General features: G+C 40.3%; 4 protein-coding genes across 4 annotated transcripts; 2 read left to right on the forward strand and 2 right to left on the reverse strand.

The window, feature by feature from the left end:
• Positions 1–7,690: 7,690 nt before the first annotated feature.
• K441DRAFT_676889 (molybdenum cofactor sulfurase protein-like protein) lies at positions 7,691–10,277 on the forward strand (the record flags this gene model as incomplete). The annotated part of the gene is made up of 2 exons (XM_067651003.1): positions 7,691–7,766; positions 7,828–10,277. 2 exons carry the CDS (start codon positions 7,691–7,693, stop codon positions 10,275–10,277), a joined length of 2,526 nt encoding a protein of 841 aa, XP_067504924.1.
• A 71-nt stretch (positions 10,278–10,348) lies between these two features.
• Positions 10,349–11,066, reverse strand: K441DRAFT_81870 (uncharacterized protein). The gene has a single exon (XM_067654475.1). It carries the CDS (start codon positions 10,878–10,880, stop codon positions 10,419–10,421), a length of 462 nt encoding a protein of 153 aa, XP_067504925.1. The 5' UTR covers positions 10,881–11,066; the 3' UTR covers positions 10,349–10,418.
• A 703-nt stretch (positions 11,067–11,769) lies between these two features.
• K441DRAFT_686767 (uncharacterized protein) lies at positions 11,770–12,555 on the forward strand (the record flags this gene model as incomplete). The annotated part of the gene is made up of 1 exon (XM_067652022.1): positions 11,770–12,555. The coding sequence occupies one exon, from the start codon at positions 11,770–11,772 to the stop codon at positions 12,553–12,555; it is 786 nt and encodes a 261-aa protein (XP_067504926.1).
• A 609-nt stretch (positions 12,556–13,164) lies between these two features.
• K441DRAFT_81878 (uncharacterized protein) lies at positions 13,165–13,887 on the reverse strand. Its single transcript, XM_067654476.1, has one exon. It carries the CDS (start codon positions 13,782–13,784, stop codon positions 13,323–13,325), a length of 462 nt encoding a protein of 153 aa, XP_067504927.1. The 5' UTR covers positions 13,785–13,887; the 3' UTR covers positions 13,165–13,322.
• Positions 13,888–24,816: the final 10,929 nt, after the last annotated feature.

The following is a 24,816-nucleotide window of genomic DNA, read 5'->3' on the forward strand; positions in this document are numbered from 1 at the left end:
ACCCGCTACGTACTATACTACATAGTATAGCAGATATAAGCAAGCAGATTAATAAAGGTCGAGAGAAATGGAGACAAGGAGTCGACCTTACGTCTATAGCTGACGTCGACAACTATATTAAGTACAAAATCCTTAAATACGGATATTTTAAGCTTATAAATAACGACCTGTAGGAGCAATATAAAGAAGACTTTACGGACTTTACGGAAGATATTCTTAAGACTTATAACCCTACTACTATCCGTAACCTACAAACCCTTTTACGTCACTAAGGTGTATAGGTTAAAAAGAATAAACGAGTTACTGTTGTATGGTCCTTATACAACACAATATAGGAGGAGGACCAAACGGAATGGACTAAAGAGGAAATCCTAGACTAGGTCAAAGTCACTAATAAACTCTTTGCTTCTCCTAAACTTAATAGCATCGCTAGCCTTATACCTAACCTACTTAACTAAATTCGTTCTATAAACCTAAGCGATTTTAGAATTAATCTTACGGGCTAAAGCACACCTAGTACTTAAGTTACGGACCGCAATACCCCCGTAACCCAAATTATGGACCGTAATACCCCCGTAAACTAAAATACGGACTAAAACCCTCCTATTACCTAAGCCACAGATCCATAGACCGCCTAAGTCACAGATCCGCAACCCACTTAAATAAAGACCTACGGCAAGGAACTAGCCAACTTGGCTAAGCTCTATACCGACGAATCTAAGTATAGCGGTAAAAATGATAACTTTAACTTTAAACTTACTATCTTTATAGACCTCTGTCGGAAGGCTAATATTCCTAAACAGGAATTTAGCTAAGCCTATTCCACTATACTGCGCGGCCTAGCCCTTAACCACTACTACACTAACCTTAAGAGTAACCCCCTTGGTGTCTCCTTTAATAAGCTATGCGAAGCTATATATAACTACTTTAAAGGGCCAGAATATAGGTGTGATATCCTTACCTAATGGAATGCGATTAAGTTACGGACCGTAATTAATAAGAATACCGAAAAGTCGACCATAGAGTGCCTGCAAATTCTTATTAAAGACCTCCGGCACCTATAGCACGGCCTTAATATTAAGCTTTAAACGGACGACTTCCTATATAATAAGCTTATTACAGCTTGCTAGGAAGTAGAACCCTATAAATACGCCTGCTATAAGCCTGCAGACACCGTAGCTGGTCTTATTAACGATTTATAGTCCTCTATTATAACATACGAAGTCTTAAACCCGCCAGATAATACCTAAGCCTTTATTACGGACCTATAAAACCCGTAAACTGACTTAGACGCCTACTTTACGGACCGCCGCTACCGCTAGCAGTACCCGCATCGACCAGGTCCTACCCGTAACCCCTATAGCAACTCCCGTATAAAAGCATACCCCCGCAGATAAACCAGCCAAAAGTGCTTTATATGCGGCAAGGAAGGATATTGGTTTATAAGGCATACCTAGGAAGAACGTGCCAAGTCTAGGAAGAGACTTAATAACCGTATTAACCAGTTTATTTTAGAATACGAAGGAGAGAAAGCAGAAGAGCCTCCTGATAAGTTAATAGAAGCCCTTATAATTGACTTTAACTTAGATACTTAGGAATAGGAGACCTTAGAGACGTTCCTAACTACTTTCAGACCTTTTACGGACAGCCAAGCCTTTAATATTACGACCGTATTAGCTGACCGCTCCTTCGTACACTTAATTGCACCCAAAAACCAGCCCATAAACACACCTGTTAGACCTATTATGGATGTCACGGACCGCAAACAGGACCCATTTACATATATTACTACTAAACGCTATACCCCCAAAGAATTCTACGGCGTTATGATTAATATAGGTGCCTCTAAGAAATCTACTGCAGGTTACGGACAATACCTTATATATAAGACCACCACAAATAATAATATGGACATTAATACTATGCAAACTAGGGCCGTAAACGTCTAATTCAGCATTAGCTTAACCACATTAATTAGATTAGTAGCAGTTAAGACCCTAATTGGCCTAGTTAACTTCCACGTAGTAAAAGCGGACACCCCTTTTCTACTCTGTTTTGCGGATATAGATAGGTTACAAGTTTACTACAATAATGTTATAGACACCGTAATTGGCCCCGCAACTGCCCCAGGAAGTAAGCATGTTACCCTACCAATTATACAACGATTTAGACACCTGTTCCTTATATAGGGAGAGACTTTATGGACCTATATTTAGGAATCTTTTAACTATAACCCGTGCTACCTTACTAGTACTAAAATCCACCAACTGTACTGCCGCTTTGGCTACCTGTTAGCCGAAAAGCTATACAGAGTCCTTAAACGCTCTAGACACGACAACGTTAATAGGAAGGTAATTGACCACCTGACCAAATACTGCTCTTTTTGCCAGAAATACGGACGTTCCCCAAGCAGATTTAAGTTTACCCTTCGTGAGGACCTTAACTTTAACCACTCAGTATACGTGGACATTATGTATATCAACGGCAGTCTAGTATTACATATAATTGACGAGGCAACCCGCTATTAAGCCGCCCGTTAGTTGCAAAATATATCCGCAAAATATACTTGGGACATTTTACGGACCTACTGGATTGATACATACCTTAGACCTCCTGAGTATATTACCCACGACGCTGGTAGGAACTTTATCAGCAAGGAATTCCAATAGTATGCTATGGCCATGGCTATTTTAACAAAAGCCGTTCCAGTTAAGGCGCATTGATTTATTGGGCTTATTAAACAAGCTTACCTAGCCCTATAGAGAGCTTACTAGATTATTACGGACGAGTATAAGGATATCTAAAAGGAACTAGCTTTACAGATAGCTGTAAAAGCTGTTAATGACACCGCTAGCCCTAACAAACTAGTACTCACCCTCTTGGTTTACGGAGCCTACCTAAGGATAAGCAACCTAGGCCCTGCTGCCCCATCTATTACGGAACGAGCAGCTATAATACGGAAGGCAATGGCCGAAATAGTTAAATTATGGGCTAAATAAGCCGTTAACAGCGCTCTATATCACCGCAACGGACCTAATACAACTTCAGTTTATGACCTCCCGCTTAATTCTAAAGTCCTCGTATGGCGTAAGAGCGGCAATTAGACTGGACCTTACCGTTTACTAGCTATAGAAGACAAAACGTGTTATATATAACTCCCTAGCGGACCAACTAACTTCAGAAGTACGTCCGTAAAACCCTATTTTCGGTCCGAAAATACCTATGCCGTTAAACCAGATAAACTAGAAGCACCTACCGAACCAAATAAACTAGAAACACCCCTACCTACTCTAGAAGTCCCCCGTAAACCTACTGAACCTGCCGTAAAGCGTGGCTAAGGATACCCCTAAAAGCACCCCGTAACAGAGAACCCTATAATGGAGAACCACCTAACCTCTACAGGCACATCCGTAAAGCAATCTCCACCTACGGATATATCAGTTCTAGTATAGGAAACCCCTTTTACGGACTTATAACGTAAAGAGATTAATAGACTACTTAAGAAGGGCGTCTTTACGGTTGTAATGGAGAAAGACGTTCCGCAAGGCGTCCGTATATTTAACTTACGCTTCGTTAACGAGATTAAGCACCCTAGTACTAACAAAGCCTTTAAGAAGTTAAGGCTTATTATATAAGCCTATAACGACCAGGGAAAGGGCTTAGTCCTTACACAATCGCCTACAATTTAACGAGTTAGTTAACGGATTATACTTATACTTACGCCTAGACTATAGTAAACCAAGCCCGTAGCCCTTTACTTACGGGATATCTTATAAGCCTATATATAATCCAATACCTACCTAAGTAGGGATATCTTTATACAACCACCCCTTAAGCTTAACTTGCAACTAGGAACAATTTTATAAGTTATAAAACCCCTTTACGGAGTGCCAGAAGCTAGAAACCACTGGTTTAAGATATACCACTAGCATTACGTCCGTAAACTTAAAACGGAATAGTCGACCTACAACCCCTGCCTTCTATATACACTATTAAACGGCCTTAATATTGTTGGACTCCAAACGGACGATACCCTCTTTATAGCGGACTAGACTTTTGTAAATACTAAAGAGAATAAATTATAAAAGGCCAAGTTCCTAGTAAAGCCGCGAGAGCAGTTAACTAAGTAGACCCTAGTTAAGTTTAATAGAGGCTTAATTATATAAAAGGGTAACCTAATCTAGTTAATATAGGAACGCCAAACTTAAAACCTAAGGCTTATTATAGCAAAGCCTACGGACCTTACCAGTTCCCGCGGAGAGACCCGTAAGACTATAAATATGAAGGACTAATACGTCGCATAGCGTGCAAGAGGCGCCTATATTGCTATAATCTGTCAACCTAAATCTGCCTACAACTTATCCTTTACGGCCTAGGTAATAGATCCGCAAGAGGAAGATATTAAGCAGCTAAATAAGCGTATTTAGTGGCAAATTAACAATGCAATAAGAGGACTTACTTTTGTACCACTAGACCTAAATTCCCTTAGCGTAATAGTATTTATAGACGCCTCCTTTGCTAATAATAGGGACCTATCATCGCAAATTGGCTTTATAATTGTACTTACGGACCGTAATTAGGACGCAAATATACTATATTGGTCTTTAATTAAATGCAAACAAGTAACCCGCAGCGTACTAGCTTCTAAACTATATGCACTAGCCCATGGCTTTAATATAGCAGCCGCAATTAAATTAACAATCCAGAAGATCCTATAATTGGAGTAGCTACCCCTGGTTTTATGCACCAATTTAAAGTCCCTTTACGACTACCTAGTTAAACTAGGTATAACACAGGAGAAGAGGCTTATAGTCAACCTAATGTGCTTACGTTAGGCCTACGAACGACGTGAGATTATGGAGGTCAAATGGATCAGCACCGAAGATAACCCAGTAGACGCTATAACTAAGGTAAAGCCGTGCCAAGCTCTTAAAACCCTAATTAACACAAATAAGCTTAACCTAAGGGTTATAGAATGGGTGGAACGAGACTAACGGAGCACTTACGGTTCATTTATGGCCCGTTGGAAGGCCGTACGGTCTACTTTACGGACCGCAAGTAGGACTTACGACCAGCTTAGAGCACCGTTTGGAAGGCAGCCCAGAAGGCACCTCGGGAGGGATTTCCTATGTATTTCTTTTGTATTTTACGGCTCCATTAAAGCGATTACGGAGGTTAGATACAATTAAGTCATTTCCAAGTACCGCCAGTGTATAATTACAGCACGTGGTACACCAAACGCGTGGTTACGCGTTTGGTGCACCAACCACTTAGGTGCTGACTAATCAGGGGGAGGCGCGTCAGTATATAGACCACGTAGTCTACCTCAATAGAATCGACAGTCACCACCATCCCAAAGAGCATACGATACTATACGTATTTCGTGCCCCGGGATATGACTCACTTGTATCATTAAGTTGATACAAACAATACCTTTTAGGAAAGCTCGTTACAGTTTAATTCCCTTTACTATATAGTTACTTTAACTACCTCTATAGTCTCTAGCGAAATAACCCTATTTTCTATAATTTATATAAGCTCTATCTTTAAACTACTTATCTTACTATAGAGTCCGCCTAAACGTTTTCTACTACTAAGATCCCTAGTTTAGCCTTTACACTTTAATCATATAATTACTTAATCTTTAACCTTTAGGTTTCTATAGTTTTCTATTTTATTATCTTAACTCTTTAATACTACTTAGGTCTATTATCTCTGCGATATACTATGGTTTTAATACCTGCTATAATGCTTAATTTATCTATATTCGTTTAACTATACTTCTACCGCCTCTCTTAGACTAGTAAACCCTATTATCGGCTTTAATTCCTTAATTAATTAGTTCCCTTATATTTGTTGCGTCTTCTATAGGTATTATTATTATTATTTAAACATTGGCCTTTGATCTTATTTGCTATTACGCCATTAACGCGCCTTTATTCTATTTAGTCTATATTGCTAGTATTTAGAACTGCGTTATATAGTCTATTGCTAACAATCTCTATATAAGTTTAGATAATTCTCTATAGTTACTACTAATTCTAGATCTCCATATATTTATATAAGTCTATTTATAAATCTTTTCTATAATAAGAACATATACCATACTTATAAGTTATTAGTTCCGGCTACTTTATTAATTTATATATTTATTAGGTAGGATTTAAACTATTCTAACGCCTAACCTAATAAAAACAACCCTATATACGCGACTTAGTCCGATAGTATAGGTAACGTACATACTATAAACACTAGATCTATTATACTTCTTTTTTATTAAATTAAAATATCAAAAGTAAATTATATCTCTTATATCTCTTAACGATATAGATTTAATTAAGAAGTATCGCTTTATTAAGTATTAATATAAGGCCTAAGAGGAAGGCCTTATAGTAAGGGTAATTAAATATAGATAGCGTACCTTTAGTATTTACATAAGTTAAGAGTAAAGCTCTAATTAGGGTGTTAAGCTTTAAGCAAGTTTAAAGTAATTAATTTAACATTATAGTTACCTTAAAGAACCCCTATAATATATATTAGATAATTAAATCCTTAATAACGATTATGCGCCTAATTGGAAGACTTAGTAGCTTTTATAAAAAGTAAGCCAACAGTTTAAGCGACTTACTATAGAAACTATATAAGGATGCTTAAATATGTAACCTATAATCGCAGCTTAAGGACTTTAAAGGCTCAAAGATTCGTAGGCGGGTAGCTATAGATCTAGATATAAAGTTTATAAATATATATTTAATTAAGCAAGCTATAGAGGAGGTAGAGGAGGTAGAGGCAAGTCCAAGGCCTCGAAGGGTGTAAGGTAGGAAATCTAGGGCCGATGTATTAAATAGCACGTAGGGGTGGAAGACTAAATTGATTTGATCAAGTGTAGATACAGCGATGTGCACGACTCCCCCCCTTTAGCGAGCGCTGCGGGATTTCAAATTCGGTACGCACATCCAATCTCGAAGTCGTATGCTTGGCTGCAAGAACTTTCGCGATCAGCCCTCCTCCGCAGTGTCGTGATCTTTGTCAAATATCGTTCGGGCGGAAACCTTACAACGGCACTGAGGAGGAAGGCAAGATTCTTGCAGTCAAGCATACGGCTTCGCTACAATTACTATGTACAGTTGGTGGCAATCAAGCGAGATTGGGTGCGCGTACCGGATTTGAATCTCGCAGCGCTCGCCAAAGTGGGGTGTGGAAGCTGGCCGTACACAAGGCTGTATTTGAGTATATGAGTATATGAGCTGTTAATTCATTGTTGCGTGGTTAGGGTGCAAGTGGATTGATGGAAAAAGCATTAAGACCCAGATGGTTAATGTGAGTCTAGCGGTGCTGTGGCGAACCCCCACTCCTCACCAAGATCGATTCTACAACCGCAACCAACTTGCAATTACTGTAGGCGTTGCATTGACAAATGTCTAATTCGCTAGAACTATCTTGCGGTCGCAGATTCTAGGAGAGGAACGCTGACATACCCACCTAATAGGAAGCAGATTTTCAAAGCAAGAAGCCTCCCGGTTGTCGGAGCTCCCCGGTCATCACGGCCTCTACCCTCTCAAAAGCTTCAAATCACCTCCAAATGGGACCTTTGGCTTTACCTCAACACCTCTTACGAGACAAAGGATAAGTAAGATATTTAAAATTCCGATTATACCAAACATCGGGAGAACGGCGGATATAGAAAAGCATGGGGGAACAAGGGCACATTAGATATAACAAAAATGTTGAGAATATACGACTGAGGGAATATCCCATGCTCCAAGGTATGTTTTAAGTTTCTACTTCTACTAGCTTATATAACCTCCTCATTTGATACATTTACAGGTACTACATACCTTGATCATGCCGGCACTACGCTGTACGCAAAGTCCTTGGTTGAGCGTTTTTCGGCGGACATGATATCGAACCTCTACGGCAACCCCCACTCAGCTTCCATGTCCTCCCAGCTATCAACGCGACGTATTGAAGATATACGGCTACGATTATTAGGTCTCTTCAATGCAGATCCCGAAACATTCGATGTCATTTTTGTTGCAAACGCCACTGCAGGGATAAAGCTTGTCATGGAGGCATTTAGGGACCAAGAGAATGGGTTCTGGTACGGATACCATCGAGATTCCCATACGAGTCTTGTAGGGGTGCGGGAAGTTGCGAAGCAGCATAGATGCTTTACCTCGGATGCTGAGGTTGAGTGTTGGTTGGACAATGACAAAGAGCATACTGGTAGCTTACAGATACCGGCTCTCTTTGCATACCCGGCTCAGTCAAATATGAACGGTCGCCGCCTTCCGCTGGACTGGTGCCAGCGTTCTCGATTGACTGAAAATAAGAGCAGACAGCCTGTTTACACTCTTCTAGACGCAGCATCTTTTGTGACTACCTCTCCCCTCGACCTGAGCGACGGCAATGTGGCTCCGGACTTCATTGTTTTGAGTTTGTATAAAATATTTGGGTTCCCAGATCTGGGTGCTTTGATTGTGCGCAAAGCTTCCGGCCATGTCTTTGACAGACGTCGCTACTTCGGTGGTGGGACCGTGGATATGGTTGTTTGCTTGAAGGAGCGGTGGCATGCGAAAAAGTCCGAAACTCTCCACGAGCAACTTGAAGATGGTACTCTGCCAATCCATAGCATCATGGCGCTAAACTCGGCCATGGACGTACATCAAGAGCTCTTCGGATCGCTTGAGCAGATCTCCGGGCATACCGCGTTCCTAGCAAAAGAACTGTACAATGGACTATCATCTCTGCGGCATGGAAACGGCACGGCTGTGTGTGAAGTGTACAAAGAGCCATCGTCGATTTACGGCAATCCAAAGACCCAGGGACCAATTGTCTCCTTCAATATTCGAAGCAGCCATGGCGGTTGGGTGAGTAATGCAGAAGTTGAGAAGCTTTCAGCGGTGAAGAACTTCCAGGTCAGGACAGGTGGGCTTTGCAATCCAGGAGGCATTGCTTCATTCCTTGGATTGGCTCCGTGGGAGATGAGGCAAAACTTCTCAGCAGGACAGCGGTGTGGGAACGACAACGATATCATGGGATCAAAGCCGACTGGAATGATTCGCGCCAGCCTTGGGGCTATGAGCACAACGGAAGATGTGAATTCCTTCGTCGAGTTTGTGCGGGGCTTTTACGCCCAGAAGGATTTCTCCCTGTCAACGCCGGCGCCTGTGTCTTCTCTTCAGATGAAGCCACCAACAGCGAGCCCTCTCCACGTGGAAAGTTTAACCATCTATCCCATCAAAAGCTGTGCAGGCTGGCAGGTGCCACTGGACAAGCCTTGGGAGGTGCGTCGAGAAGGTCTTGCCTGGGACCGTGAGTGGTGTCTTGTCCATCAGGGCACGGGAGCTGCCTTGAGCCAGAAGCGCTACCCGAAGATGGCCTTGGTCCGACCAAGTATTGACCTGGACGAAGGTGTTCTTCGGATACGATTCGGCAACTCTCTACATACTACAACACCTACCCCTGAACTTACTGTGCCTCTCTCGGCAGATCCAACACTCTTCTCAGATGGCAGTGTATTCAAGCAAAAGACTGCTAAGGTATGCGGAGACTCGATAAGTGCTAAGACATACAAATCAAATGAGATTTCACGTATCTTTACGGAAGCTCTTGGAGTGGCTTGTCATCTTGCTCGTTTCCCGGCTGTCGGTAGCGGGAACCATATGACGGCGTCGTCAAGGCACTCTAAGGCTCATTTGCAACCGCACCAAATACCCGCCCGGCTGCAGATTCCAGGCGAATTCCCAGATACGCAACCAGTGCCATTGTTATCGGCCGCTATGAGACCAATTCTGTTGTCAAATGAGAGCCCGATCCTCACTATCTCGAGATCAAGCCTCAACCGGCTTAACGAATTGATTAAAGAGGAGGGCGGCAAGGCGGCGCAAGCTGAGGTGTTTAGAGCTAATATCGTGGTTGCCGAGAACCTGGACTCAACGCCCGGGAACGAGCAGCCCTACGCAGAGGATCATTGGCGCTACATACAGATTGGTCACCAGTACTTTGAGATGCTGGGGTCATGCCGTAGGTGTCAGATGGTCTGTATCGATCAACATACGGCAGAAAAGAACGAAGAACCATATGTCACGCTGGCCAAGACGCGTCGTTTTGACGGGAAAGTCTTCTTCGGCCAGCACACATGCCACATACCGTTCCGCGACGTTTCTTCACCGTTAGCCCAGAACCCTACGATATCTGTCGGTGACCTTGTCAAACCTTACGAAGAGGGCGATGCTGCAAATGATTTGCTTCTGGAATCTCTTGTCAATACTTGAGGGCGTCAATGCGTCTTCGTTTCGCCTTTTCTCTTTGTTTTAAGTAGCGAGTTCCAATATTTGGTGCATATCCTATTAAGTACTGTTTGCACAGCGGCTTCTGTTTCTGTTCTCCTCTATTCGAGAAATCTCCGGGTGGCTTCAGATCACTCGCAGCAGGAGATGGGTGTCGATTGGTCGTTTCAGTTTCCTTGGTGTGGGTATTTTAAGTATAGAAGGATGCAACGAGTAGCATTTCAGATGATGGGGAAGCATTGGCACGCCTCGTCCGGGTAAGGCTTCTGGAGCACGCACTGGATGGGAGTCCTGTGGCTGTAAGCGCTGACAATGTGGGGTTTGGCAAAGCTTCTGTTTATCCTGTTCGGTCCAGTGAAAGGCGTGATTAGCAGCGAATCTGCCACAGCCTCTTTTGAGCGCTGGCGTGGAGAGGCGCGCGCCCCGGCCGGCAAACCACAGAATGGCTGAACAGCATTCCAACAGGTGGTCTCCTGGGAGGCTCGCTCCCTCAGGTCCGTCTTGTGTTGGAAGCGCGCGCAGTGCAATCGAGCGCAGGCAGAGCGCAGGCAGAGCACACGGCGGCTGCATTAGGTTCAGAGCCAACATAAAGTCGAGTCGTGCCAGTATGGCGGATTAGTCCTTTTATTCAAGCCATATTCCCACATTCATCAATCTTGCATCATTGATCATTGTCAGACTGGTCTAGCTCTTTGAACAGCGTTCCGCACCGCATCTCACCACACCTCGTCTCTCGTCTTACGAAAAGCGCGCAGCTGTCTCAGTTGAACAGAGCCCCAGAGCCCATCGACCACACAAGCCGGCGACGCCGTCCCGGATAGAAACTCACCGCACCGGCCACGTTGCTTTCCCCAGTTTGATCACCAACAGCGTTCAGTCAGCGGCCAAGAAGGCTTGCCTGCCAATCAAGCGGGCGTTTCATAGAGCAGACGAGGACAGCTGCAAGGGCCGCACACAAATCACACAGTGGTTTCAATCCTGCGATTCATCTTAGCAACGGCCTGGCGGTCACGGTGGTGGCAGCCAACCAGCAGGCAAAGCAGCGGGCCAACAAGCGGGCAGCGAGCAGCCAACCAACGGGCCCTGGAGCTCAAGCTGAAGCTTGACGGGCAGAACCAACCAGCGACGCGGAAGCCCCAGCAAACAACAAGCGAGCCGGCGCCAGCCCCCAAGCAGTAAGGCCGGCGGCTGTTTTGCATCACAGGCTTGCTGTTCTTAAGGGCCGTCTTTTGGATGCACCTGCAGCAAGGCGACTCTACGCGCCCGGCTCAAAATAGCAGACGAGGACCCGCTGCGGCCGCTGAAGCCAGCCCCACGCCTGTGCAAGAGGAAATAACAACAGAGCACCCGCTCAACAAAGTACCACCGCTTCCCTCCCGTCACCTCGCGGCTCTCCAAGGCTTCTGGGCTCCACCACCTTCATTGATAGTATTCCGAGTCATTCGTTTGAAGCACGGCATACTCCACCACGACCACCATGGCAGCTACCTCGACGAAGCCCACTCTGTCTGCCCTCAAGACTCCCATCTCTGCTACTTATCCCTCTGAACTGCGGAGCCCAATGGCCTCCACGCCCACCTACATCAAGCGCGAAGAGAGCCAGCAGACACCCATTACGCCTCCAGCTGCCTACCTCGATTTCCTCAAGACACTTTCTCCAGTGCTCATGAGCCCTCTGTCCACCGGAGCAAGCACCAAATTTACCTTTGGAGAGAACCGGCCATCCTCAACATATTCTATTGCCTCCACCACATCTACCACCTCTACCACCTCGGCAGCTTCCAATGACTCCGCTACTTCCACGTCCGGGCCCATTCCCGCAGACAAGCCTTCTCCAACATCCTCAACCCGCTCCTCGAGAGCTAGCAGTTGCTGCAACTGCGAACATCCCATATCACCTCTAACCAGCGCTCGTCCTTCGCCTACCAGAGCCGAAACAGCGATATCCATACCTCCTCCCACGCCCTTTGTGCGCCCAACGTCAGCCCGCACTCCCCGTCTCTCTATTCCCCAATCACCTTTCACGCCCGCAACCGCTCGGTCCCCAATGAGCGCACACTCAGTTCACTCCCCATACTCTGCTACCATGNCCCCACGATCATGGGACCTTGAGAAGAATAAAGTGGGGGGTAACACAACGCGCGCGGTTAGTGTGAGGCAGGTAGTTACGAGGACAGTGACGTACAGTCGGACCCCAATTGAGGCCACGGCGCCTGCGCCTTTGGACCCGGCGCCTAAGGGAAAGAGAAGAAAGGTTGAATAGGCTGGGCGTCTAACATGATGAGAAGATGGGCGTCTTGCATTGACAACTGGCGGCTACTGCGTTGCTCCTGCTTCGCTGCATCATGCATCCACTCCTTAATTAGGATGCTATTGACGCCGTCCACCTTCACCGTATTGCACATATCCCGGCAACCACTCTTCTCATCTCAACATCTGAAAAACACCTCAACACCCTTGACCACATCCTACATTCTCATTAACTCATCACTTGCATAATTCCACCCGACCATCCAATCAACCCTCGGGTCCTGGCGACCTGAGAGCACCGCTCTCTACAGCAGCCATTACTGTACTGGCTTTTAACATAAATCTCATTGCATTCACCAATGATCTGGGAGGCCTATTATCATTATCATTATATTCCTTTTGTTCCATTCGAATCTGCTCGTAGAGGAAAGGCCACGACATGCGTCCACGTGTGCACTTTCATGATTGTCATTTGGGAGAACTTTTTGGAGTAATTAGGAACAGGCCTTTGAGTTATTATTTTTTTTAGGGCAACTGCGCGCCGAATGCCTTTTTTGTGAGGGAGATGTGCGGCGCATTATAGGTGTTTTTGGGCGCACTGTGGGGAATATTCTCCCCTTTTGCCTGATTTCTTGCCTTGCAGAGCAGAAAGTAGGGGGACAGGAGGGAGACGACGGGGGGCAGCAGCAGTCCAGCATGTTCCGTAGAGAAGCTGGAACGGAGCAGGTATTACCAGTATACCTATCTTCACAATTTTTCCAAGTTCAAACCAAAAAGTACCTACGCATTATGTGATTGTGCATAAAAAAGACGAAAGAGCCTCTCCTTTTTTACAACAATAATTTCTGAAGTATTATCCGAGTCAGCGGCCAGGGAGCCATGAAACAGCAGCAGTTCGTCCCAAACACACCCTCCCTGCGTCAGATCCATCCCGTGTGTCGCGGCTCGCAGGTGGCCTGGGGCGACGCCATAACACCAGTCAGACAGCATTCCCAGCCTACTGTAACCTTCTTGCTCGCTCCGCGCAGCGTCCGAGTCCCCGGACGCCCAATCAACGCACCCGGTCCTCGACACCCAGCCAATCGCCACCAGAGTGGCCCCGCGCACCGGCCAATCTGCGCCCGCAACAGTTTCGTCCCCTTTTAGAGGGGAGCTAATATTACGAGTAGGGATACCGATGCTCTGGTTAAGCGCCGGGAGCTGCGAGTGCGTGATTGGCGAGACGAGCTGCCGGAGGTCCATGGGTAGTGGCAAGATGCGGCGGGCTGGTGCGTTTTCGGGGCGCTTGAGGCTGCTCGGGAAGGATGTGTTGGTGGAGCACGTATCGTGACTCGCGGGGCGTTGTTTTTTTGGGATTAGTTAGGCTGCAATTGCAGTCCGGATGCGGGGTGTTTTGCGGGAATTTTTTTCGCCAGGCCTGGTGTGATTTGGGATGTAATTGGGCTTTGTTAGGTGTGAAGTGTGTTGGTGGTTGTGAGAATCACGTGTTGGTGATTGGATATTGTTGGCACATCCAGTTGGGCTTTCATGAAATCCTTTGGGAAACTGCATTGAGAATTTCCAGACATCCAATAATGAAAATGACTCAAGACGGCATGATCCAATGTGATATTGGCTGGAGTGTAGCATCTGATCAAGATGCAGTTCAAAGCGGAAAGTCGTGAGAGTACTGGAGCCAACGAGATTACCAAGGCCCAAGTGGGTAATGAGAGGTCATGGATGTTGAACCGGGTTTGATCAAATGATTAGCCGTCAAATTCATAGGCTATCGTCGACGCCCAAATTATTAGGTAAGGCTATACGCCCTAACTGCTAATATGCAAGAGCGTCTCGAAAACACGGCGTCTACAGAACCAGCTCTAAGAGAAAGATTAACGAAGGGATTTGAACAAACCGTTCGGATGTAGTCACTGCCTTTAGAAAAATGGCGGAGATAGATTCCAATCTGGCTAATCGGACGAGAAATTTCCGCGGCATGCTCGGTCAATACGTGGCTGCGACAAACTCGAAATTGAAACGACATTGACGAATCTCTCGATGTTGGGCGAAGAGAGCTCACACCGGGCCCAAAGAGCTTCTGAAACGTCATCATTCCGCCATATCATACTTCGGGCTTCTTGCTTCGCTCCAAAACAATTTGACCACGTAAGAAGACAGTCGAAGTAGAAGGCCGCAGTCTATTGAACTTGTATCCGCAATCTCTCATGCAAATAAGCTAGGGCGAAAGCCTTAGGGGTACTGATACACATAGACTTGTAATGAAAATTTATAGCCTAGAACGCACGTTTGACAAACCTTTCGATTCCAGCAATGAAGTCATAAAATCGTAACCATCCTCGAGCGAACCGGCTCTCCCACGAGGGCCTAGATAAAAGCACCCCGAATCGGCATTCTTAGCCCACATGCGTGACGTTGCCTCTAACAAAACCATGACAACGTATAGCATGCTTCCCACGTTGGGAAGGCGGACGGAAACCGCAAATCTTCACAGGGAGATATATTCTACCGGTTAGATCAGGTATCCCCTGTATGCTACTTCATGTTATGTTCGAAGTAATCCTAAACTGCGCGATGTATGCTGGTCGACAATATCGAGCCAGGAGGCTATAGAAAACGCGGTATTTCTATCATCCTAAGAAAACAAGAGTTTGGAATTTTTTGGCGCTGAAACAACATACTCTCTTCCGAGAGGAGGGGATTATTGAGATCCTGGGTGAAGCAATAAGCTGTAGCCGCAATGTAATCTACTTGTGGCTCTCGGTGCTTCTCAGGATTAGCTGTTTCAGGAACTCGAGGACCGTGTTAAAAAATCGTATCAGATTTAGTGAGTCAACGAACTCGATTTTCAAGGTCTCATCAGATGGCGTGTCACTCTTGATCCCGGTTTTGATAACATCCTTGAGGAACTTCGGCGGTTCCTCTGGCTCATAATGAAACGGAAGACCGTTACATAAACTATTCATAGCTCATCTTCCTTTACCTCAGCGAGCTCAGACTAAGAAATCGATTGTGCGGATATAGGAATATCCGCACCGTCCGCTAAGCTGATTTAGGACGGCAATCGTTTTCTTAGTCTAAGGCACTTTGGTAAGCTTTATAGAAAACCTAAACACGGTTTATATAAGAAGACCTTATTAACTTTAACGAAATTAATCTACCCTCCTATAATACCTGTTAATATAAAAATTACACTAAATTATAGAGAAAAGCCTACTCTATAAGTTATAAGATCTTTAGCTTCTTATATATACGCAATATTAAGAGGAATTTGTTGCCGTAGAGGCCCTAATTCTACCTTTATACTGCTAAGCTGTGTAGTAAATACTAACGCTAAACGCTTATATTTACGCCGCTAGCCCTTTATATAGCTAGTGGATATTCCAGTGGATATTTTATCTGCTAGTCGGATAAAGATATTAAAGGAAGAGAAGGTTAATATTGTAAAGGACCTTCTACATTAATAGGGCTGGTCTTTTTGTAGGCTAATTTTTAAGTACTTAGAAAGTAAGAATGGGTATAAAGGTAATAGGAAGAAGAAGAAAGTAGGGGACCTACTTATTGCTTTACTAAAGGAAAAGGAAATATAAAAAGAGCTTATTAATAGGGCTGAAATTTATATAATGCTAGTAACCTATACTACCTACTATATCTAAAAAGAACTCCGCCAACTATAATTATAACGCGGCCCCTTTAATATATAGACTCTAGATATAGAGTTTTAGGATATTAACCTTAAGAATACGGCCCAGTTTGTTTAGTAGCACGGTCCGCTACTATTCTAGCTTATTAAGGGGATATCCGCACTAAATAGAGAGGAATATAGTTAGGATCCGTACGGCGGACGTATAGTTATAGTTGCCTCTATATTTCTTCTAGGGTTTACCTAAAACTCCGTAAATAGTTTTGCCTGTCTACTTAGTCTATATCTTTAGGCGCTTAGTATAAAGCGCTATATACTATCTTTTCTATATAGCCTTAGTTTAATTAATAGTTATAAAACTTTTAATGCTAAAAAGCTTAGGCTAGCTAAATGTTCTAAGGAAGATCTTATTAATTCTAATAGCCCTTCTAATGCTAATAACCCTTAAGAAACTAATTAAGTCTCTATCTATTTATAATAATGTCTATATTATTTATAATAACTTTAACTATTACTAAAAGACTTAATATTAGGTTATTAGTAAGATTAGTAAGTTTAATTTATATACTACGGAAAAGATTTTACGCGGAGTCTGCATGCCTAAAGGGGGCCTTAAGTAGTTAATGCTAAATAACACCTGTTAACTTAAGCTAGATAAGGTTATTAATGCAGCTAGAAATAGGTTTAATAACCTTTAGAAGTAAATATCTATAAGTTTTATTACGGACGCTATCTAATGCGCGTATTCTACTATAGTTAATAGTATATTTAACTTTAACGCGGATATTAAATATCTATATATACTAGCAGTTAATATTCTCCCTTATAAAAGGATAGAGTATATAACTCTAGGACCTATTCTAAATAGCAAGGCTTTTATTAATGGTAATTATTGCGTAATAGAGAATATCTTCTTAGAATAACTGTAGTATAATTATAAAACCGCTTTTAATAACTGGCTTTTTCTAGTATATAGAGATTAGAAAACTGTAAAGCTTATTTAATTATATAAAGAGGAGCGGGTTAAGGCGGAAGGTGCGTATAATAGCTATAAGTGGGTATTGCCTATTTTAGGGCTATGGTATATATAATTAAACTTCCTATATATAATTATGCGTACGTTCTATAGGGGTAAGAAAGCCGCGTAGCAGTTTTTAGCGCTTTATGCCTATATAAACCACCTAGGACGGCGTAATATTCCTAGGGAAAAGGCCTTGTTTTATTATATAGAAGAGCTAATCCTCTAAAGCTTTAATGCTTATATTATTGCGTTATTCCTACTCTATATCTATAATAAGTGTAATATTAAGGTAGATGGTAAGGCTAAGCGATATATGCGAAACCTATCTCTATAGCAATTTTTAGAGTATATTAAGGATATCTATATAGCAGCTTTTTTAAGAGATATATACCGCGATGTAAATTAGTATTTAGAGCTACCTACTAACGCACGTTAGCTAGTAGCGATGTTGTTCTTTATAGGTATATTAAGCTCTACTACTAATAATTATAATATGGAGTTCTTTAATTATATCTAGTTTCTATAGGTTATTAATACTTATAAGCTTCTAAAATATGCTATTAAGTATATAGATATCGGACTACTAAAGCGTATAATCTCTTGCTTTTGCTTATACTTTACTAGAAGCTTATTAAAGAACTATATATATAATATGCTAATCTTATAGTGACTAGTTAAAATAAGCGCTTATAATTTAGTGCTTTAATGGGCTATCCTTACTAATAGTTTAGTTAACCTTTAAGGGCGGCTAGATAGCTTTTTTAAGACGGATTGCCTTAATAAACTGCTAAATCTTTAACTTAAGGAGTTGCTCTAGACGTATAGGAATTTAATATTTAGTATAGATGAGTTGTTTAAATAAAGTGTTCTTATAATAAGTTATACTAGTGCGCTCTGTGATATTTTTAAGCGTATATTTAGTAAATGTATAAATAGTAAATATACGACTAAGTCTCTAGTGCTAGATATCCGCTATCTTGTAGATTAGATTAGAAAGGATTTAATTATATAATATACGCGGCGCTTGGCGGATTTTAAGGCTCCTTTGCTTTTATAGCGCGGATATAAGAAACTTGCAAAGAATAGCGTAAATATATTTAACGCCTTTCTATTAACTGTAGCCGGTTTACTATTTAATCCCCTTATATATAGCTTTAGTGATGCTAATAAGAATATAGAGGTACTAGGGGAAGCTGCTAAATATATTTATATAGTTTATTATTCTAATATTATACCTATACCTCTGCTAATATATATAATAGTTAGTGTATAAGTTGCTTAATAAATGCTAAAAGTAATAGTAATGTATTATTTTAATTGTGGATATACTTCTATTATGCGTTAGCGTATATAGGATGTTAGGTTTAAGGCACCTACTATTCTTTAACTTAGATTAGAGTGGCTCTTATAGGGTAGTATTACTAATTTTAATATATGGATGTTTTATATTAGCGGTTTACTATATAACCCTTATAAGGACGGATTTAATAAGGCTATGGATAATATGCTAGAGGACTTTTAAATACTTAGGCTTTTAGTACGTTTCTATCTTAATATATTAATTAAGTTCTTTTTATTAATATTAACTCTAGCTAGTATATAATCTTCTTAGTATATAGTATATAACGTAGTAGTAGGCTGTTTTATAGTGTAGATATATAAATATCTATATCTTAGCTTATACGGATATCTTTATATTAGCTTATACGGATATTATTATTTTAGCTTATATGGATATTATAATATTAATTAAGTATATTTATTAAATATAAGGCAGAGACTTAATTCCTATATATATAGTAGCAAAAAGGTATAAGCTACTATTTTATTATTGTAAACTAGTAATAATAGCTAGCCCGCAGCAATAGCTAACTTATATTTACCTATATTTAATATCTAGTAGCCTAGCATTGCGTATAAGCGTAATAATACTATACCTTAGGAACGTAAGCTTATCCTTTATTTTACTTAGAGAATCTTTAAACTTACTAAACTAGCGATTTATAGCTTAAATATCTTTCGCTATATTAGTTATCTATTTACAAACTATATTAACGCGCGTAGAAATAGCAATTACTAAATATACCCTAATAGATTCCGTGCTAGCGGAAGTGGTAGCAGTAATGGTAGCACCTAGCGTGCTAGTAATTAGTAAAAGAGTTAAAGGAGTAGTAGTAAAGCAGGTGCCTCTACGGCCGTGTATACTATTATAAGTAGGAGTCTTAATGGGAGGAAAGGTCTTAGTGGGGGGAGGCGTAATAGTATGGGCGGGGATGGTGCGAGAATAAAGCTATGTGGATATTAGTAATATCCGTATTATTAATACGCAAATATTATACCTTCTTAGTAGGCGTTTTGGCTAGACTATTAGTAGAAGCTAATTATATATATTTTTTACGCTAAGGTATAACTGGCTTTAAATTTAGTAAACTTTTTTATACGCGTGTTAGCTGACAGAATAATAGTATACTATTAGCACGTACCTTTCCGCACGACCTACTACCCATATAATATCTTAAGCACGCACCCCTAAAATAAGGCCTAGAGTCCTTCTTGTAAACGCGACATTTATAGCTATACTTCTTGTATAGAGTATATAGCGGGTTATATAGCTTATTAAAGCTACCCTTAATATTCTGGATGTGTATTAATATCTACTAGCGGCTTTCCTTTATATTCTCCTAAATACTAGCTTTTAGAGTATACCATTTATTTGCTAACGGCACTTAGATAGGAAGGCGCTTATTTATATTTATAGTACTATAAAGATTATAAGGGCTATGGAGATTATAAGGGCTGCGGAGATTATAAGAGTTGGCGTTATTAAGATCTTTATCTTTACCGCTGTCTAAAGATTTGCTATCTAAAGAAACCTTATAAATGTTTAGGTTACTATAAGAGGTAAATTAGTAGATAAGATATTAAAATAGTATAACTAATACATACGATTTAATGGCTATTTTAGCCTTTAAATTTATATTAGTAGCCTTTTTAGCCTACTTTTTAAGAAAAGAAGATAAATAAGCCTTATTAAGCCTCCTTTTAAAAGTATTAGGTGGCGGTAGTAGAGAAGCGGATAGCGAAGAAACTAATAGTAAAGTAGTTTATGGTAAAGATGTAGGTAACGGAAAGGTAGGTAGCGAAAAGGTACGCGGATTTTTAGCGGATTTCGCTCTATTTATATTTTTATTATTTACTAAATCCTATAAAGAGCGCTTTGGTATATATTTTCTAAAATTATATTAGCTATAGGTATAATTTAGTATTAAAAAGCTTACTCTTTAAGAATAGAGTCTAAAGGCTTAGTAAGAGTAGCTATGGCGTGCTTAATAGTATCCTCGTTTACTTCGCGTATATTAAGTTCCTTAACTACCTAGCTGCTATTATTTGTATTAATATTGTTTATAGGTATAAATAAAGGTATTGCAGATAGTAGAACGCCAAGGGATAGTGGATAAAATAACAATAATAAAGTTTGTGGTGCGGTGCTGTAAGGTAAAAGGTTAGTGGAAAAAGAGGTGTGAAGGTTAATTAAAGGTAAATATCTACGCTACTAATTTTATTAAATTAGCTTACTAATAAATAACTACTACTATAATAATTTACCTTAGTAATTATTAACGGTGCGGATATATAAATATCTTTATCTTACCTTATACGGATATCTTTATCTTAGCTTATATAGATATCTTTATCTTAGCTTATATGGATATTATAATATTAATTATATCTATTAAATATAAGGTAGAGACTTAATTTTTAAGTATATATATAGTAGCAGAGAGGTAAGAGCTACTATTTTATTACTCTAAACCCATAATAATAGTTAACCTATAGTAATAGCTAACCGGCATTTACTTAAATTCTATATTAAGTAACCTAGCGTTATATATAAGTGCTATAATACTACGCCTTATAAACGCAAGCTTATCCTTTATCTTACTTAGAGAATCTTTAAGCTTACTTAACTGGCGATCTATAGCCTAAATATCTTTTATTATCTTAGTTACCTGCTTATAAACTATATTAATATATACGGAAACAGCAATTGCTAAATATACCCTAATATTTTCCGTGCCAGCGGAAGCGGTAGTAGTACTAGAAGTAGCACTAGGCGTGCTGGGAATTAGTAAAAGAGTAGAAGGAGTAGTGGCGGAACGGGTGCCCCTATAGCTGCGTATATTACTATAAGTAAGAGTTTTAGGGGAAGGGGAGGTTTTTGGAGGGGGGATAGTGCGGGTATAAAGCTATGTGGATATTAGCAATATCCGTATTATTAAGATGCGGATATTATACCTTCTTAGTAGGCGTTTTAGCTAGACTACTAGCAGAAGCTAATTACGTATGTTTTTTATACTAAGGTGTAACCGGCTCTAGTCTTAGCAAACTATCCTATATGCGTATTAGCTAATAGAATAATAGTATACTATTAGTATATACCTTTTTATATAACCTACCACTTAAGTAATATCTTAAGCACGTACCTCTAAAATATAACCTAGAGTTCTGCTTATAAACGCGATATTTATAGTCTTACTTAACATATAGAGTATATAGCGGATCGCGTAGTATATTAGAGCTACCCTTAATATTCTAGACGTAGGTATATATCCGCTAGCGAGCTTCCTTTATATTCTCCTAAGCACCAGCTTTTAGGGTGTACTATTTATTTACTAATAGCACTTAAATAGGAAAGCGCTTATTCGCGTTAATATTCAATATTATAGCTTAGGCTATCTGTGTACTACAGAGCTTATAAGAGCTGTGGAGATTATAAGAGGATAAAGGAGGGCTTTTAAAAGAGTCGGCGTTATTAAGGTTATTTTCTTTATTATTATCTAAAATCTCCAACATTTCTATTAGGTTACTATAAGAGGTAAATTAGTAGATAAGATACTAAAAGAGTATAGTTAACATATATAATTTAAAGGCTATCTTATACTAAATATTTTGCGCAGCAATTTTATTAGCCTGCCTCTTAAGAGAAGTAGAAGCATAATAAGGATTAAATTTCTTAGAAGTAGTAGGCGATAAAGAAATAAGCGGCTTAAAGGTAGGCGGCAAAGAGGCAAGCGGTAAAGAAGTAGGCAGCAAAGAGGTAGGCAGTAAAGAGGTAAGTAAATTTCTAGCGGATTTCGTAATAACCTTATTATAGTACTCTGCTAGATCTAATAAAGAGTGCTTTAGTATATATTTCCTGAAATTATATTAGCTATAGGCATAATTTAGTATTAGAAAGCTTACTCTTTAGGTAAAGATTCTAAAGGATTAGTAAAAAAAAGAGCGTCCTTAAAAGCATCCTTAATTATTTTATTATTAACGTCGTACGTATTAAGTTCCTTAACTAAATAGCTATTAGACGTATTTAGAGGTATAAAGGAAGGCATTATAGATAGTAGTATGCTAATAGATAGTAGATAAAACAACAATAATAAAGTTTGCGGTGTAATGCTGTGAGGTAAAAGGTGCGGAGGTTAATTAAAGGTAAATATCCGCGCTGTAGATTTTATTAAATTAGCTTACTAATAAATAATTACTATTATAGTGACTTACCTTAGTAAATATTAACTACCTCTTATATAACACTTAAACTAAATAGCTAATATAATATAGGTTCTATAGGTTTTAGAAGCTTTAGGTATAAACCTTAATATCTCTCTAGATAAAAATCTAATAGACTATTTAAATGCGTATGTAGAGATTAACACTTAATACCTAGATATTAATTAGAGCTCTGCCTAAGTCTTAGTTAAATTAATAAATAAGTAGAACGCTAAGGAATATTAAATACTAACCTATTAAAGCTGCGTTATATCTAAAACCGAGGGCGGAGATTAAGCACTAGGCTGTAGGTTCTAAGCTATGCTTAGTTTAGAGAGTGGAGATTAAATATTAGACTGTAAATTCTAAGCTGCACCTAATTTAGAAGGCGGGGATTAAGCATTAGTACGCAAATTCTAAACTACGCCTAGTTTAGAGGGCGGAGATTAAGTATTAGCCTATAAACCCTAAGCCTTAGAGTTTCCTAGGAGCGGAGATCCAGTATTATAACTTAAATCCTAAGCCTTAGGATTTTCTAGGAGCGGAGGTTTAATACTATATTATAAATTCTAAATTTCTGGATTTCCTACTACCTGGGAACTAGTACTACGCCGCGGATATTAAACTTTGGAATTTTTCGTAATTAGAGGTCTAATACTATATTACAAATATTAAACCTTAGGCTTGTCCAAAAGTTAAGACTTAGTAGTGCACTATAAGCTCTAATACTTAGGCTGCCCTAAGGATTTAAATTTAATGCTATGCTATAAGCTTTAATATCCAGATTGCTTTAAGGGCTAAGACCTAATGCTGCGCTATAAGCTCTAATATCTAGCGTTTTAGCCACAGCCCATTTATACTTATATTGCCACTAATATTAATAAATAGACGTCTCTACGTCTTTTTTAAGGTTATACTACTAGCTAGTGTAGTACTAAAGGGAAGAATTAGCTAAAGAGACTGGCTTAGAGTTATATTGGCACTAGCTATATAAGTAGAGGTAGTACTTTTTACTTAAGCAGAGCGGCGGTAAGTGCTAGATTTACCTCTAGTTAATTCTACCCGCTAGAAGGGAGCTAACTCTATAGTTGTTAATATATTAGCCTATAAGTCTATACGTTAGGATAAGCTTCCTAACCGCACTAGTGAGCTACTAGGCAAAGTATATGGTTATTAAGCACTAGTATACAGTTAGTCAGACAAACTATTTAAAAGCCGCTATAAGTAATAAGCCTAGGTTAATAGATAAGCTGCTAAACCACTATACCAACCCTATAGATATCCGTCTACACCTACTATATAAGCTAATTCCCTTCTAGTATCCTACTACTAAGTTGCTATAGAGGATACTATAATACGGCAGTTTGCCGTTACCGTTAACACTAAATTACTATAGATTACTACTAATAACGGACTATTGCTAGCAGAATCATTAACAAGGCTATATTAATTCGCAATAACCGCACGCGGAGATCGCTATAGAGATTAAACACCACGCTATAAACTAGCGCCACCTATATTTAAGCTAATAATACTATCGGACCTCTGTTATAGAGCTTAAGGGCTATACCGCAAACTAATACCTAGGTTATTCTAAGATATAAACTAAAGTAGTAGAGAATTATAAGGATCGTATAGAGCTATATTAAGAAGCTATTAAAAACAATAAAGGCGCTATAGGAAGTTATTAGGATACTAAAGGTCAAGTTAAGGGTTCTACGGATATACACTAGACGATTTTTAAGCGGGTAGCCGTGTATTTAGAGTATGCGGATATTAAACATCCAGCTATTAAGATAACTGTAATAGAGTGGCATACGTAGTCTAGGACTAGTTTGCCTATAAGTCTTAGGTTAATATAAGCTAAGTTCTTTAAGACTTAGTTATATCTGTTTACGAGCTAAATACTAATAATAGCTATAAGGGCGGTAATACTTCGGTTTACAACGGTTAATTAAGGCCAGCACTCTTTATAGTTAATACACTAACAGGTCCCTATTAACCCACTAATAGTAGAGGTATTTATAACGAGCTTCTAGATATAGCAATATATCTACTAGATTGCGACGCAG

This window comes from Cenococcum geophilum (genome assembly GCF_001692895.1).
Source record: "Cenococcum geophilum 1.58 unplaced genomic scaffold K441scaffold_17, whole genome shotgun sequence".
Classification (NCBI taxonomy): Eukaryota; Fungi; Ascomycota; class Dothideomycetes; order Gloniales; family Gloniaceae; genus Cenococcum; species Cenococcum geophilum.